The sequence below is a fragment of the Eptatretus burgeri genome, chromosome 7 (assembly GCF_056783735.1).
Source record: "Eptatretus burgeri isolate ZD-2024b chromosome 7, Ebu_testis_v1, whole genome shotgun sequence".
Taxonomy (NCBI): Eukaryota; Metazoa; Chordata; class Myxini; order Myxiniformes; family Myxinidae; genus Eptatretus; species Eptatretus burgeri.
Window position 1 is genome coordinate 58,441,595 of NC_140967.1, and position 15,992 is coordinate 58,457,586.

General features: G+C 43.0%; 2 protein-coding genes across 3 annotated transcripts in view; one reads left to right on the forward strand and one right to left on the reverse strand.

Moving 5' to 3' along the window:
• LOC147023335 (copine-2-like) overlaps window positions 1-6,619 on the forward strand; it is a 76,714-nt gene extending 70,095 nt beyond the window's left edge. For both annotated transcript variants that reach the window (XM_085888612.1, XM_085888614.1), the window contains exons 14-17: window positions 507-640; window positions 952-1,113; window positions 3,454-3,528; window positions 5,375-6,619. In XM_085888612.1, coding sequence (XP_085744738.1) covers window positions 507-640; window positions 952-1,113; window positions 3,454-3,528; window positions 5,375-5,494 — 491 coding nt within the window. In that variant the 3' untranslated portion in view covers window positions 5,495-6,619. The remainder of the gene's footprint in view (window positions 1-506; window positions 641-951; window positions 1,114-3,453; window positions 3,529-5,374) is intronic.
• A 3,462-nt stretch (window positions 6,620-10,081) lies between these two features.
• Window positions 10,082-15,992, reverse strand: part of DNAH5 (dynein axonemal heavy chain 5) — a 254,698-nt gene continuing 248,787 nt past the window's right edge. Inside the window, exon 78 of the mRNA XM_085890337.1 lies at window positions 10,082-10,521. Within this exon, the coding sequence (XP_085746463.1) occupies window positions 10,370-10,521 (152 nt within the window). The 3' untranslated portion in view covers window positions 10,082-10,369. The remainder of the gene's footprint in view (window positions 10,522-15,992) is intronic.

Here is a 15,992-nt window from a genome sequence, read left to right on the forward strand (position 1 = left end):
CTCTAAGCTGTCTTGCCTGGGTTTCAATGCCGATCCAGCTTATAAACTGTCATCCCAGTGTTTCATAGGCAGGGTGATCCATCAATGTGTGTGCCGTCCCTCGGATGGACGTTAAACTGGGTGTCTCGTTAAAGGTTAAAAATCTCGTTATCCTTCGTGAAGAGTTGGTGAGCTAATCGCCGACACATTGAACAAATTACAAATTCCTGCTCAAACCTACTTCGTTGAACGTTAGGCTTGGGCAGCCGGTTCCTGAAATATTTGGGCCAAAAACTTTCCCTTGCCAACCCTACACGAAGGTGGCAATAATTGTGGTAATTATAGACTCATCAAATGCAGAATCAATCCTTTGAGAAAAACTGTAAGGAATCTAACTCAGTATACTTTTGTGAATTTGTGCACTGTTGCTTAACAAATGTAACTTGGTGGCTCTCCCCGTAATTTCTGTGGAGGCAGCCGTGTTTGACACCTACATTTCACTGTATTCAACCCTCCTCCCTTCACAGGAATCGAGGGCATAGTGCAAGCCTATCAGTACTGCATACAGAGCGTGCGACTTTATGGGCCAACCAATTTTGCTCCCATCATCAACCACGTGGCGAGTTTTGCTGCTGCGGCCATTCAGAAGAAGCAGGCCTCGGTCAGTCAGTCAGTTAGTTGTTTGGGTGTTAGTTAAAATAAGATTTGTTGTCTGCCAGCTTTTCATTATTTATGAAAGACAGTCTTTGGACTTTCGAAGAAACTTTTAAAATGTTAGTGATGGAACAATATTATCGAGTCAAAATCTCAAGGCCTCTGAAAGCCGTAACAGCACGAGATTGAAGGAGAGACATCAACATATGATGTAACCAATGAATGGAAGGTTCGTGGGACACATTAAAGAGAACACCAGTTTGTCGAATAAACAATTTTCAAAAAAGTTTTTTTTTTTTTTGAAATCCTTGGGTGCAGGATTATTTTGTGCTGCTCATTATTACTGACGGTGTGATCAGTGACATGGATCAAACACGTCGTGCTGTGGTGAATGCCTCCCGTCTCCCCATGTCCATCATTATTGTGGGTGTTGGGGGTGCAGACTTCGAAGCCATGGAGTTCTTGGACTCGGATAATACGGTGAGGAGGGAATTGAGAGAGCAGTGAATGGGAACCTTTTTATGTATTTATTTATCTATCTATCTATCCTGTAGTTTCAACATCATGAACAATGAAGGTGTTTGCAGGCAAAGCTTAAGTCAAATCACCATCTGTTGCCATTTTAGTAGTGTTTAACGAGCACGATAAACCAAGTCGGGTTAGGAACGGTGCCAGTGAGATTAGCCGTAGTAAACATCGAGACGGATGAGATAAAGCGAATATCCTTTCACGTGCCTACGCTGGAACACTACAACGTTGAGCTGTAGATAACACTATTTGTAATTGATTTGACTCAAATTAATGTGAATAAGCTTCAGTTTAAGGGGAAAGTGATAATCTCGAGAAATATCTTTTGCATTTGAAATACAGGATTCCGTGCAATGTTTCTTTTTTGTTTTAAAACCACCATTTTTTTTTTTTTAAGTTTAGCCCAACTAGTTTCTTTTTCGTCAGGATGCGAAATAAGATTATACCTAAAATAACAATCACTTGTGAAACTCTTTCACTTGACCACACTCAGTGGCATAAAGGTTAGAGCTCCACTCATGAGAAGGCTGAATGCCTCAATTCTGTGCTTGCTTCCAAATGTTGTGTCCCCAACCCCTCATTCTCTGTACCCATCCTTTCCTGTCATACCCAACTCTTCCTGGGCTCTGTGTCTTTTGCACCTGAGAAGGTGGCGAAGGTTCTTTCAACCTTCGACTCCAATTCTGCAACTGGACCAGACAGCATCAGCTCATATCTGTTTAACAGAGTTGCCGGGCCAAGGCCTCTGGATTGGAGGTGCCGCTTTGATGGAGGACTTTATGTCCATTGGAGATCAGGGGAGTGCTCGTCACACTCCACATATATTATTGTGTATATGGGACGAGTAATGTACGAGTGTACATAAATTATGCCACCACATCACTTCCAAACTAAGAGGCGTCTGTGTGGCACTCATGCCTTTGCAAACTGAGATTTAAAGCCTATGGTTATGAATAGACGAAAGCAGAGATGTCAATTTAGATTTTGCCTTTGTTGTGGGCACATCAAGACAACATACCGGTGATCGTTTATTTGTGACCATATTTGGTTCGCCAATAAACGGAATCGAACCCCCGAACTTGATGAGGCAGCAGGGCATAAATAGAGTCCCATCACAGCGCTTGCTGCACCACCTGCCAGCAACAAGTGTCGCCTGCTATGTGAGCACATTGTCTCTGCCCTACTGATCACCAGTCAGGAGGTTTGCAGCCAGAAATATTAAAATCAACCAAAGAAGCACACAGACCTCATGACGTGATGCTGACGTTATGTACATACATTTTTTTTCATGTATGAATAAACGATCACCACTATGTTGTCCTGATTGATGAGCCCACATCAAGGCCGAAATGTAGATCGACGTGTCTGCTTTCATCTATTCGTAACCATAGGCTTTACATCTCAGTTTACAAAGGCAAGAGTACCATTCAGACACCTCTTACTTTGAAGATGATGTGGTGGCATAATTTATGTGCACGACATCAGCGTCATGTCACAGGGTCGGTGTGCTTCTTTGGTTGATATATACAGTATTTTAAATCACTGACGATAGTTCTTCTTCTTACTGGACCGCCATTGTCTATAAGGTAAACCTATACCACGTGTCACAGTCTGCATCATCACTTCACGTTGCATTCCTGTTTCTACCAATGCCCACTCCAAAAAATTGCTCATTTGAGGTGGGACGTCTACAAATTCATTGGAGACGGGTGCCCTGCTAGTACTTGTCGGACCCCGCTATTTGCAGGGGATATGTTCCTGGAAACTGCCGCAAATGTCGAGGCATTGTTTCAAAGGGAAAAAGGGGGATTAGGTTTCTGGTGGTTCGTGATTCATAAGGGAAAATCAAAAATCCAGGGAAGAACTGCGAATACACCCGCAAAAAAAAACCGATCAGCCAAAGGATTCCGAATGCAATGATGATCGCTATCTCAAGGCCGATGAACGATCGGTCTGTGCAGCTCATGCATTTTAATGACAAGCCAGCATGTTAACCATTTTCGTTTGCATGAGAGTTTTAACACTGATTAATATTTGCCTCCAGATTTTTTGCAAAAACATCCAAATACCGATAATTATTGAGGCTCCTTGATCGTTCAGAAGCAGGATGTGATGAATGTCATGGTTTGTTTTTGTAAAAAGTATCTTTTCGGTGTTTGAATGAAAATTATGTCGTAAGGTCAGATTACACGTATTTGAGAGGCATATCATATTAACGAAGGTTTTAATGCTTGTTGTGTTTGATACGGTGATGCAGGCAAAGGTAATTACTTGATTTCCGTTGTCTTTTAGACACTGACGGCACCCACAGGAGAGCCAGCTGTTCGAGACATTGTCCAGTTCGTTCCTTTCCGACAGTTCCTTGGCGTGAGTCACTCAACAAGTACAAGCAGACTTTTATGTATGATAAAAAATGTTAGTGCGTGTCCATTTGTCAGTCCGTCCGTCTCCTCCATAACTCCAAAACCATGAAACCTAGCGGCCCCAAACTTTGCATGCATGCTTGGGGAACTCCAAGGTGGTGCGTGAATGCAAACTGGGCATTTGGGTTAATTTGTAACACCCCTTTTGAAGATAATTTAGAGGGTCCTCATCACGAAAAACCAAAATAAGCCCTATCAAGATGGCGTCACGCCATCTTGGTTAGCTCTCTTGCGAGCTGACAGTCTGAAGCCACCATTTTTTTTTGGCCTGCTCAACAATGCCTTGGCTTTGAACAGGCTGCAACGATTTCTTAACGATAGTTTTTTTTTCACTTTCCTCACTATTATCATCGAATGCCTTCCTGATCATCAAACCTACGAATTGCAGGATACATTGCAATGCTTATAATTTAGCAGTTCTGACTGCTAAAAAAAAAAAACAGTGTTCATTTGTCCGATGCGGACATTGCTTGGGCATCTTCGGGTGCATGAGGTTTATATAACCGATCGGCGATTGGTAATCGCTTGCCAAGCCAGCCGTTCCTTATAAACCGTTGTGTTGGAGTGCTTAAGCCACTTGGCGAGTGCTCACCAAGCTGCTTGGTTAGTCATTTCAAAGCCACCAGAAGTAAGACCCATCACTTCGCAGATGGGAATACCAATCTTTGCGTAATTGCTATTAAAATAAATAAAATTCCACTTTCACCTTTTAAAAATCGTGCGAAGAAATTATTGAAATATCAGCTGCTTATTCGTCCGCTTTTCTCACCTGTTTTGCAAGTAGAGCGACCTGCTTTGTGATCCTTTGAAAGGTGGTGTATAATCAGCGTTTTCTGAATCTAATCGATATGAGAAATGGGAGTGAATGAGACACCTTGTTATGAGGGAAGAAGAGATTTTCCATCCGGTTTTATACAGAACACGGCGGTTAAAAAGAAAACGGTGCTGTTTGGGCGCGTTTTATCGCCCTGGTAATGGCCTGCTATGCTGCCTTACCCTCCCCTCGTGATGCCTCCCCTTCCCCTCCCCCCTCGCTGCTTTTCCTCCCTCTCCTCCCAAACACCCTCCAACTCTCCAGCGGTTGAGTAGCGGAAGGGGTGTCAAAGAATATGCGAATTGGACAAATGAAAGTTTTTTTGTTTTGTTTTTTGTTTGTTTTTATAAGCAGTCGGAAATGTTGCTCTGATCAATTCCGCAATTTGTCTCGCATTAACAGATTCCAGAGCTTATTGTATGTGTGGAAATTAAATAAAGGCACGAACACTGGCACGGCTTTTTCGATGATTGAAGGAAAATGCCCTTCCTTCCCTTCCCCTTCCCTCATGCTTACCTCCTCCCAATGCCCCTCCACCCCTCACGGACATCTCTGGGCGGCGTCCGGGTGTTATTTAGTATGACCCGTTTGAATGTGCTGTTTTAACATACCCAATTTAGTTCAATCCTGCACTAATGCCGGCATGAGGGGACCATTCCTCCCCCCCCCCTCCCCAACTTTCCCTCAAGTCCTCCTATTACCTATTAAACGCATGTCCAGAACACACCATACCCCTTCACACAACCCCACCCTCTCCCCCATCCTCATTCCTTCTTCCCTTTCCTCTCTCCCCCCCTACCCATCCATCCATCTTAATATTCCCATCAGTGAAGCGACGGGTTGTATTTATGAGGTCTTGATAAGCTTGTTACAATCTTTTACTTCATCCACCCTTAAAGTCCATGTAAACCCAATGAAGCTGGTATGGGGACATGGTGATGACCCCTGCAGTGAATTGTTTTCCTTTTATTTGCAGCTACCAAAGCAAGCTCTGGCCAAAAGCGTCCTGGCTGAACTCCCAATGCAAGTCATGCAGCATTTCAGGCAGAGGGGACTTCCGCCAGTCAAATCTGTAGATAAAGGCCCAGAGTTATAAAGACAAGCCAAAGCCACTACGTCGCACTCCTCTCAAACATCGTGCGAACTTCTGCTCGCCTGCTCTTCCTGGACCAAACTGTTATGTTTACCAACATGGAGTTCGTTTTTATTCCACACGCTTTTGTGCATCCAATTGTGACCGATGAGGGTGTGCCACGTGTAAGCGAGTCTCGGTGCTCCACAAACCGAGTTTGAAATACCATATAAATAATAGGTTTGTTGTTTTTTTTCCCACGAAGCGATCATCAACTCGGAGGTGGCTGATGGTCTTGTTGAATGTGCCTGTTTTGTAATCCTCGCGCTCGAGTTATAAGAGCTCCTCCAGAGTGAACTGAATGCAGCAGAACCTGCAATGTGACCAGCATTTTCCACCAGGCAAGTAACTCGCTGTATTAAACAAGCCAATGCCTCTCCAGGCAGGTCAGCATGTAAGTACAATTTCGGTGTTTTTTTGTCGTAATCTCTTATTAAAGTGCATTTATTCGTGAGAAACGCTCGAAGCCGGGTTTGTGCCACGTCCGTTTCAAGTACTCTGAACACCTCGTTCATTTTGAGTGGGATGTTTTACACTTGCAGAAATTTGAGTATGCTGATACGTTTACATAATTCTCTAATAAATTCTGTTAGACTGAAACCCTCTTTTTCTTCCTAAACATTTTGTGCATAGCACTTGTAACATATACATTGTATTTTCGTTTTATTTTAATTTTTACTGATAGTGGGTGGTTCCAGAATGTCCTGTTGAAATACCAATTTGTAACGTCCATTTGAGGGACTTAATGGTCATGTCTAAAAGGAACAATATCCGTGCGGTTTCACCACGTGTGTATGTATGTACATTTATATGCCAGGGACTGTTAAAACGATAATCGATTTCTTACGTAGTACATTTTATTTAGAACCAAAGTTGAGGCCATATCATATATGATTGTTTACCTGACATAGCACTTACTTAAACGAGAAGTTAATCGGCCATATGTGTATGTGGATAGATACTCATGATCACATTGGAAAGTAAGAAATAGTATTATAACTGATGGTGAAGTAAAACTGGATCCCTTAATCTTGTTTATTTTTTTTTCCCCCTTGTAACTTTGTTGGAAATTAAAAGAATTTCAATGACTGCGGAATCTGTGATTGATTTTACTATTTCATTTGGTCGAGGCCGAGCGAAATGAGGTCAAGGCCATTTATTCCTGATACGTCAAACACCCTGCAACCAATGCCTACAGAAAACAGACTTTTGGAACGCTGACCACCATTGTCCATGCAATCGTGGAACTGTTTAAAAATTCCCCATGGGTATGCACTCCTTTATATTGAAAGTTTTGTATCAATCCCTCAAGCGGTTGCGGAGCAAACAAATTAATAAAAAGGTGAAAAAGTGAGGGTGGAAGAAAACCAAGGAGCTGATCTCGCAGTCTCCCACCTTTTTGGTGGAATGAGGAATAGATCTGTGTATTGAGAAAGCTAAATCTTGAACGGTCTTTGAAATATAGCGTACACAAGACAAGTTACTGAGATGGTTGCCTTGGCAACATAATTCAGCCAACCAGAGCTGTGACCTCATCAGGTTGAGATAATGTCATGAGGAATAGATATCTGCAATAGGAAAGCTAAATGTTTAACGGTTTTTGATATATCTCGTGCAAAAAGGACATGGATGGATGATCGGTTGGTCGATCAGCAGGAGCTGATTTTAATGTCCCCCATCTGACTGTTCATAAAGTACGTACGCTCTACTTCCGGGTTTCAAAACCACCCACCCCCCTCTGTATGCAGGCTAGTGACCAACCACCCACCTCTGTACGCAGCCCGTACGTGGCCTTTAAACCACCCACCCATCCCCTCATACATCGCTAATCGCTTGCAAAGCCAGCAGTTCCTTATGAACCGATGTTTAAGTCATGACAATGCAGTCCCGAGCGGTGTAATTTACCTTTTTCGTTTAATATCACAGCACGTCATTTATGAATATAGAAATTGACATTCAAGACAATGTTAATATCATAAATGAAAGTAAGTGTGCATATAAACTTGTTCCATTGTTTTAGTTAAATCTGACAAAAGCTTCAAATGTAATATTTGTCTCGGAGAGTTCCGGTTCTTAATTTCATACTTTTTTGTATGTACTTTATGAACGGCCCATACGGGGAATCAGAGCGAAGTTTGAAGGGCCATAAAATCGGAACGAGAGCAAATTTCAAAAAAATGGCTCGTGTTGTTCTCGATAATAGTCCATAGTATCTGAATCACTAATAACATTCGATCTCTCTTGATAAATGAGGGAGGAGATACGATTTGAAAGACGATTTTCGCAACTTTGACAGCCTCGTGACGTTGACCTCGACCTTGGACGACCTTGAAAGTTATTTTGTTGTGCATTTCTCATCGACCTCTATCCATTCCATTATTGGTTATTTGTCTCCACTCGATTTGATTGTGGACGGACGGACGTACGTACAGACGGACAGACTTCGAGACTGGGGTTATTAGGTCATCTCTACTGAGATGATAGAGATGACCTAAGTATACCCATCAGAGATGGGGAATCCCCCGCCATTGAAAAATAATTGAAATCAGATAAGCGGTTTTCCATTTATTACAAAAAACATTTTTCAAGATGGCCACCCCAGTCGACCATCTTGGATCCGGCCACGCCCAAAATCAATAGGGTTCTTCCTTTTCAGGTGGTACACGTGTGACCCAAATTTCAAATCTATATGGCGAACAGTTTGAGTTATCACACTCACAGCTATAAATGTTGACGCCCAGCCAGTCGGACGGACGACCCGGGTGACAACAATATCCCCCTTCTGCCACGCGGCAGGGGATAAAAAGTAAAAAGGTCTGAGGGGTCTAGGGAGTGGGGGTGGGGGGTGGTTGCCCCCCTGAAAAGAGGTATTTGCTTTCTTCTCTGAAAGCACACACTTAAATGATGAAACATGACCACAACCTTCATCAACTGTGATGTACCGTGATATACTTGAACGTTGTTCACTGCATTAAAAACAAACATCGATAGGTATTTACTTTCTTCTCCGTTACATATTTTGTGGGTCATCCACACCTACCAATGGTTCCCTGGTTTTCTTATCAAGCGCCCAGAGGTATTGCCACTATTTCTTCAATTTCCGATGAGGAGGCGATCCCATGCTACAGAGAGCGAACTACTGAGATTCTTGGTCTCATCAACTGAAAGAAACTAGTTGGCCTTTTAGTGTAATGATTTATTTTTAGGATCTTTTATTCCATTTGGAATCAATCCTTTATTTCTATTCTAGAATTGTTTAAAAATGTTAATTCTATTTTCTGTTTTAGGGTCAAGGGGCTGCCAAAGGCCCCCTTCCTGGGTGAAAGGGAAGCTCCCATTGTGAGGTTTGGGGGTGAAGCCCCCTGAAGATATAAGATTTTACATGATTAAATTAGCTCTGAGATTTGAATTATTTGAAGGAGTTATAAGGTTTTAAGCATTTAAATATGCCTGAGATGGCTTCGACAGCATGTTCAGGTCACAAAGTATATGTCCAGGCCAGGTGTCATGATAATTGGCATCACGACCAAAATAAGCTAAAATCCTCAGAATATAAGACAAATGGCATCCTGGGAAGGTATGAAACAGGACGCGGGACTGATATAAAACGGAATGATCCCCTAAAATACTGGATGGCTGGTCACAATGGTCCGATACACCTGTGTGCGACTACCGAATTCTGCCAGGAGGTGTCACAGCAGCGCTTGACTGGTAACAAACCAAATCTGGGCCAGGAAAAAAAAATTACAGTTGTTTATTTTTGTTTTGAATTGGGTGTAGAAATGACTGTATATCAGCTTTGTACTGATGTAGCTTTCTGATGTGATGGATGACAATGCATAGCAGTGTAATTTATAAACATGACCAATGTATACTGTTGTACAGTTCATTTTAATGGGACAAAGGAGAACATTTCCATTGTATTCGCCTTCACTGTTTTTCTCCTCCATTTATAATACTATAATGTGTACGAGTCAAATTTGAAGGGGATGACTTTGGGGAGAGGAAGAGTGCAGAAAATTACATTCGTTCTCTTCTTATGGGAGAACCGAGCAAAGATTTTGTTAAAAGAGTTTTCCATTTCTTGCAACAAAATATTTCATAAATCTCACACTGCTGACAAGAATGGCACTTGGAAGAGCGCATACCTACCTCTGCCAGGCTGAATAGTTTACGTTTTGTGTCCCTTGATAGACCGGATCTGGATCCGGACTTGAACTAAAATCGAATAGGGTTGTTCTTGTCACCAACTCAACTCGTCCACCTCGTTTTGTCATAATCCGTCCAACACTTTTTGGAATATCATGTTATAAATCGTTTTTCACCCCATCTCTCAATGGTGAAGAATTATTTCAAAAATTAAAAACATTTTCTTGTATCTGGATCTGGATCCAGATCATCACTAAAATTGAATCAATTCATCCTTGGCACACACCAAACCTGTTTACTAAATTTTGCCTGAATCCGTCCATAACGTTTTTGAGATATTCTGCTCACAGACCGACAGACAGGGATGAAACCATAACGAACATGCAACTTTGGTGGTGGAGGTAAATATAAAAAAGTAAATAATAATTAAAAAAAAAACTTGGTGAGTTGCTATCAACCTATGAATAACACACGTATCAACCTATGAATGACACATGTATCAACCTATGAATCAACCTTTGTAGTCTGAAACGTTTGATTCTACAGTGGGGATGTTTTATTTATTTATTTTATCTCAAACTGCTTGATAAAGCATTTGACTTATACAGTTGACATTACCAGGCAGACGAATCCAGTCGTTATTACGTAGACACAGACTGCATTAATCACATTTGTGTGGACAACTTGGCTTTACCGCACATCGCAGAGCAGTGCCACACCACGTAGCACCCAATGGTCCGATGGTGAGTTGCTGGGTAAATTCACTGCTGCGATGTAGTGGCGGTTTGTCCGTCGAACTTTCTTGTATATTGGGCAGAGGTAAAGGTTTGTGTTTGCCACTCCTGCAAGCCAACGGGAGGGAGAGTTTGGTCAACTATAAGTGTGATGCTACATTTGGCACAAATGACGAGCCACATGATTTTCAAAAAATACAATTAACATTTTCTAACATTGAGAGGTGTATTCTAGAGGAGAGCAAGCACAATTACTTTGGGTATAATGGCATTTATATTATTTCAATCACGGTGTCAATCTTCACAAGACATGATGTTTTAGGATCAGTGACGTGATAACCATATTTAATCATATTCAAAATTATCTCTGATGTTGGCTTTCGAGCAGGAAAATATGTTTTAATAGGAGAACACATATCGGATTGGGATAAAATTCTGAATTCAGCCCACTGGTTGCATCATTACTGAGTCCAAGCTGTGTTTTTGATGCAGCCCCCCCTGCACACAAGGACAGCAATTTAGGATTTGGCCAAAGTACTGGTGATAACTCATTAAAGACACCGTAGGATCTTTAACGTCCACCAACTAATGCTGGCAGATGGGACACCTAGTTTAACGTCCGTTCGAGGGACGGCACACATTGATGTCTCCCCTGGCCTGCGAAGCACCAGGATGCCAGTTTAAAGCTGGGCTGAGATTCAAACCCACACCAGAGAGCTGAGGGCTAAGTGCACATACCTCTATCATATTATGCCAGTCAAAGAGAATATGTAAAGAGGTACCTTAATAGTGTAGCACATCCAACCACAATTTTCTTTACTTAGACTCGTGTAAAAAAACAAAAAATGAGGAAAAAAAATGACCGATGATTTCTGCAGTCAACTCATGTAAATAGTGTTGTTGAAGCTGATGGATGGTGTTGTTAAGTTACGTCACCCGATGAGGTGCATATAGAAGATGAGGCACGACAAGACGTGTGGCTTGGATATTTTAGTCTTCATGGCAACAGCTCTCCAAACCCAGCCTGGGCACCTCTCCTTCGTGCTATGTGCATGCACGTTCAACTTTGAGCAGCGGTTACATGTTCGGCCTATGCAAACAATTCTGCCAATGTGACAGTGAAACATCTCTTACAGGAGATTATAGAGAATCTGTAACCATTGAAAGACTAAAAATGAGTCCTTCCCCCCCCCCCTTTAGGGTTCATCATCCATCAGCTGGTTTTGACGTGACACATTTGGATAACACCATGATGTCCAAAGTATTACTTGGGGAGTGACCAATTTTATATGAAGACGATAAACCACTATTATCACTGAATTTAAAAGAAGCTGTGGATTTCTTCCTGATCACGATGAAAATACTGCAGCATCAACTGCTCAACTAATGATGAGCTCGTTGCGGCGGGAGGTTAAAATCCCGTGATGCACCGAACAGTTTTAACTCCTGTGGAGACGTTCCGAGTTATGGTGGATAAACTATGCGCGTGCGGTTGTGACGAGAGACACGAGAATCTTTAAGCTTTCGTTGAAGCTAACGGGTTTATTTTCAGTAACCCAAACAACCAGGAGAAGATTGACCCGCCGAAAGGAATATGATGGTTGTTTGGGAGGGAAGGGAAGAAATGCAGTTAATAAATAATTAATTGTAAACAGTGAGGTAAAAATGAATCTGAAGAAACTAAGGCTCCGGATTCAATCACAGACGGGAAAGGGACTAAACCAGGGGACTCAGCTGCCGGTGGACGAGCAGGCGGAAGGATGGGTGTGTGGCAGCCATGAGCAGGACGATGAACAGGCTATGAGGGCGAAGACAGGCAGGCAGGACGACCTCCTTAGAACTCTCCTCAGACTCTCTCAGAACTCTGCGATCCTCCTCCAAACTCCGCAGTTCTCTGTTCTTCTCAGCCGTCTTCTCCCGTTTTACCTTAACTTCACAATCCTCTCTCACACACACCCAACCACCCAATTAGGCTCTTCCCTCTTCTCCTGGGGCAACAAAAACTCTGCCCCTGAGAGGTGACCCAGGCTCCGTCCATTGGGAGGTGACAAAACGCTCTTCCCCTTGCTCTAGAGGCAATCCAAGTTCCACCCCTGGAGGCATTCGCTTCCGTCCCTCTCTTCCTCTCTTGCCTGGCAGAGCCGCAAGCCACCCAATTCCACCCGGTGGGATATTACAAAGGGGTTTTTGTACACTTCCTTTCCCATAATCCTTATCTAATCGTTACCATGCACCACCCCCTGTATGGTGCACATTCAAACAAGACATTACTTAAGCTGACAGGTCCCTACTTATTACGTACAACGAGATTGGCTAAGTACTCATACATAGACAACCTGCTATCCTAGCTGTTCTATGGTAATACCTAACCCCCCACCACCCCTCCCCCCACACATGCACACACACAAATGTAACAATACATTTGTCCAATACAGTCTATGTAATAAAATATATTAGATGAACATTCGATGATGGGATAAAGAGCAAATTTTAAAAAGTCATGAATATAAAATCAAGAAGTGTATTTCATGGCTTCCACAGTTAGATGTAGCTGATATTTGTACACGTGTTGCACTAGCTGCACAATCCCATTATGGTCCATTTGCCGTTATTATGTGTTCCATTCTCAACCTTGTTGATGTGGATGGTGTATGGTTTTATGATTGTTTTGGACTAACATGGGTCCATTAATAAAATTCAGGTTGGTTGCCGGGGTGGCTACTTTGGGGAACTCCTGTAATTTGCATAAATTCAAGATGGCCGCAACAGGTCAGATGATGGGGCTAAGTTTTTAATCGGTCAATATATAATCCTGTGTAATACCTCTTTTCCATATGATTTTGACATGAGGAATTCAATTTTGTGGTTGTTTTTTACGTTCAGGAATAAATAGAGGTTCACATGAAATGTCCATGACTATTTTCTGCTGAAAATTATGCAACACCAATGCAAAAGTGGTCATGAATGGTTCACAACAGTATGTTGATAATCAGAAAGCATACACATTGTCATGTCATCATATTGGACATCTTAGGAACAGAGGACAGAGCCTAGTAGACAACTTACGTATTGTTCATTCCCATTCATTGTACTCGTCCCCCTTCCGTATCCTCGTCTCTTTCCAGTTCAGCTTCGACACTCCCTTCTTCCACTTCACTTTCACTGTCCTCCACAGTCTTGTGTGGGTTGAAGCACTTGTCACTGCAACCACAAGTGCAGTATAGCGTGCAGGAGATCTTTGCATGGTGACAACTGCAACTTGCAGTACTGCAGGCCTTCCCCTCTGCTTTGCATCCACACCGCACAACATCCATGAGGTCCAAAGGGGCTGGTGGAGTAGCAGAAGTTGCTGGCACTGGGATTCCATCTCTGATGTCCCATCCATATTTTGTAATGTCAAGTTCAGGTGGGGCCTGCTGATCAACTGATTTTGCAAGTACTGTCTGTAGATGTGCACGCAAAATATGTAGGAAGAGATTGATCTCAGTTGGAGGTAATGCCATGAGCTTGAGGGGCTTGCCAGACTTCCTTGTGTACATATAGTACCTCATCTCACTCATCGTGGTACCTTCTGGCTGACCATACAGGGCACAGAAGAATGTCCGCCCTGCTTCCATGAGCTGTTCATGGCTTGCGTTCAGCTCGCCAAGTGCGGAGTACAAACCAGGGAAGTTGCCAGCTCTCAGTGTCTTCAGGGCTGACACTTTGCCCTTGCCGTATGGGTATGACGTGGTATCTGATCCAGTGATGTAGTGCATTCCCAAAAGCTGCAGACACTTGGGGCCAAGCTGGTCACAGGTGGTGTTGATATCCCAAATTGCTCCATCCCACCTTTCCATCTGCACTGTGGCCTGGATGTTGTGCTGGTAAACCCAGTAAACCATCAATACAAAAACATCAGTGTCATCAGAGAGGATACGTATCACTCTTGCATTACATTCAGCAGCCATGAGCAGGTGTGAGATCATTGTAATGTCTGCTTCATCATGGTTGAACGAACCATGGCTACGGCTCTCCACAGTAACTCCTTCACCAAAGTTATAGGTACTCAAAACCTTGGACAGCTGCAACTTGTTCTGCTTGTTTTTCAGGATGGCGTCTCGACTAGGCAGGGGTGTGTTTATTGTGAGGTCATAGTTGATGGAACCAATGCCAGCACGCCTCACTCGTTCATGGTCCTTTGCAGAAACATCATAATATTTGTCAAAGACCAAGATCTGACCAGCAATGGTAGACAGCCTTGTCTTGATGGACTCAACAAAGACTGACACAGTTCCCCTGAAAGGCCAGACAATATGATAGAAAAGTTGGCTCGTGTCAACAATGGTAACATCTGGTTGCAGAGGCTGTTGTGCCTGAACACAGAGTTTGTGTGCCAGTGGTGCTTTGTTGCCTTTCCTTAAGCACCCATATTCATCAATCAGTGAGGGGGGTACTGCGCAGAGCTCAAACTGGAAGATAGGTCCTAGCTCCATTTGTCTTTGCTGTCCAATAGTCAGCAGCCTGAGGAAGATGGTTTCTAGATCAAAGATCATCTTGTCCCAAATTTTCACTCCTTTCTGTAAGTGCTTTATTGTCTTGATGGGCATGAGATGGTTGCATGGAATCCACCTGGAAGGGATGCATGGAACTCTGTAACCATTTTCTGACCTATAACCACGGAATCCTCAACATTCACTTCAGCTTCTCGGGGAGCAATTCGACCATTGGCAATGTTGTACAGATGTGGTGAGTGATTCTCAAGAGGATGAGACACATTCGACAATTCAAGTAAAATCCGGCACCTATCATCTGCATCAAGTTCTCTCCTCTTCTTCCCCTCCTCCTTGTGACGTGGTCCGATTCTTGTGTCCTTTTCTCTCACTTGGTCTTCATTGTCCTTGTTTGAGGAGTCAGGGTAGATGTGCTCCATTGTATCTGAGATGTAGGCAGTGACAGGAAAGGAATCGATCCACTCTGCTACCATCTCTGGAGAAAGAGTCATACCCTTGAGGCCATCCTTGCCAATTCTAATCGCAGTTTGTTCACCGAACTGCTCAGAGCTCACACCATTCCAAATGCCTTCCTGGTGACGACACACAAAAGCACCTGATATGAGCTCTGACTTGGCATCTGGTGGCAGCAGATAGCGCATCTCCAGAAGGTGATGGGTGATGTAACGGGCATAGTGACGGTGAACAGCAACAAAGAAGTTGAATTCGTTAGTAACAAACAAAATAAAAATAAACCAATGTCAGCAGCAGGGTGACCCGTATCTTGCCAAAAGGTGACCACGTGTGACTTCTTTAAGGTCACACTGAGATGAACAGAACTGCTATCCACCAGGAGCGACTCCTTGAGGAATATCTGCCTACGAGAGATTCCAATGAGAATCGTTCTACGGAGTAACCATGAAAAATATGCGTTTGCTTAATAACATCACCAAATGACGTCATAATGTCTCAAGCTTGACAGATCTAGAAAGCACTCATCGAGGTGTTCAATTTGAGGTACTACACGATATGGTTCCTAAAACTTGAAAATTTGACCTTGGGGTCAAATATGTTTGACCTGAGGCGCTAACCATGAAGGTCAAGCCC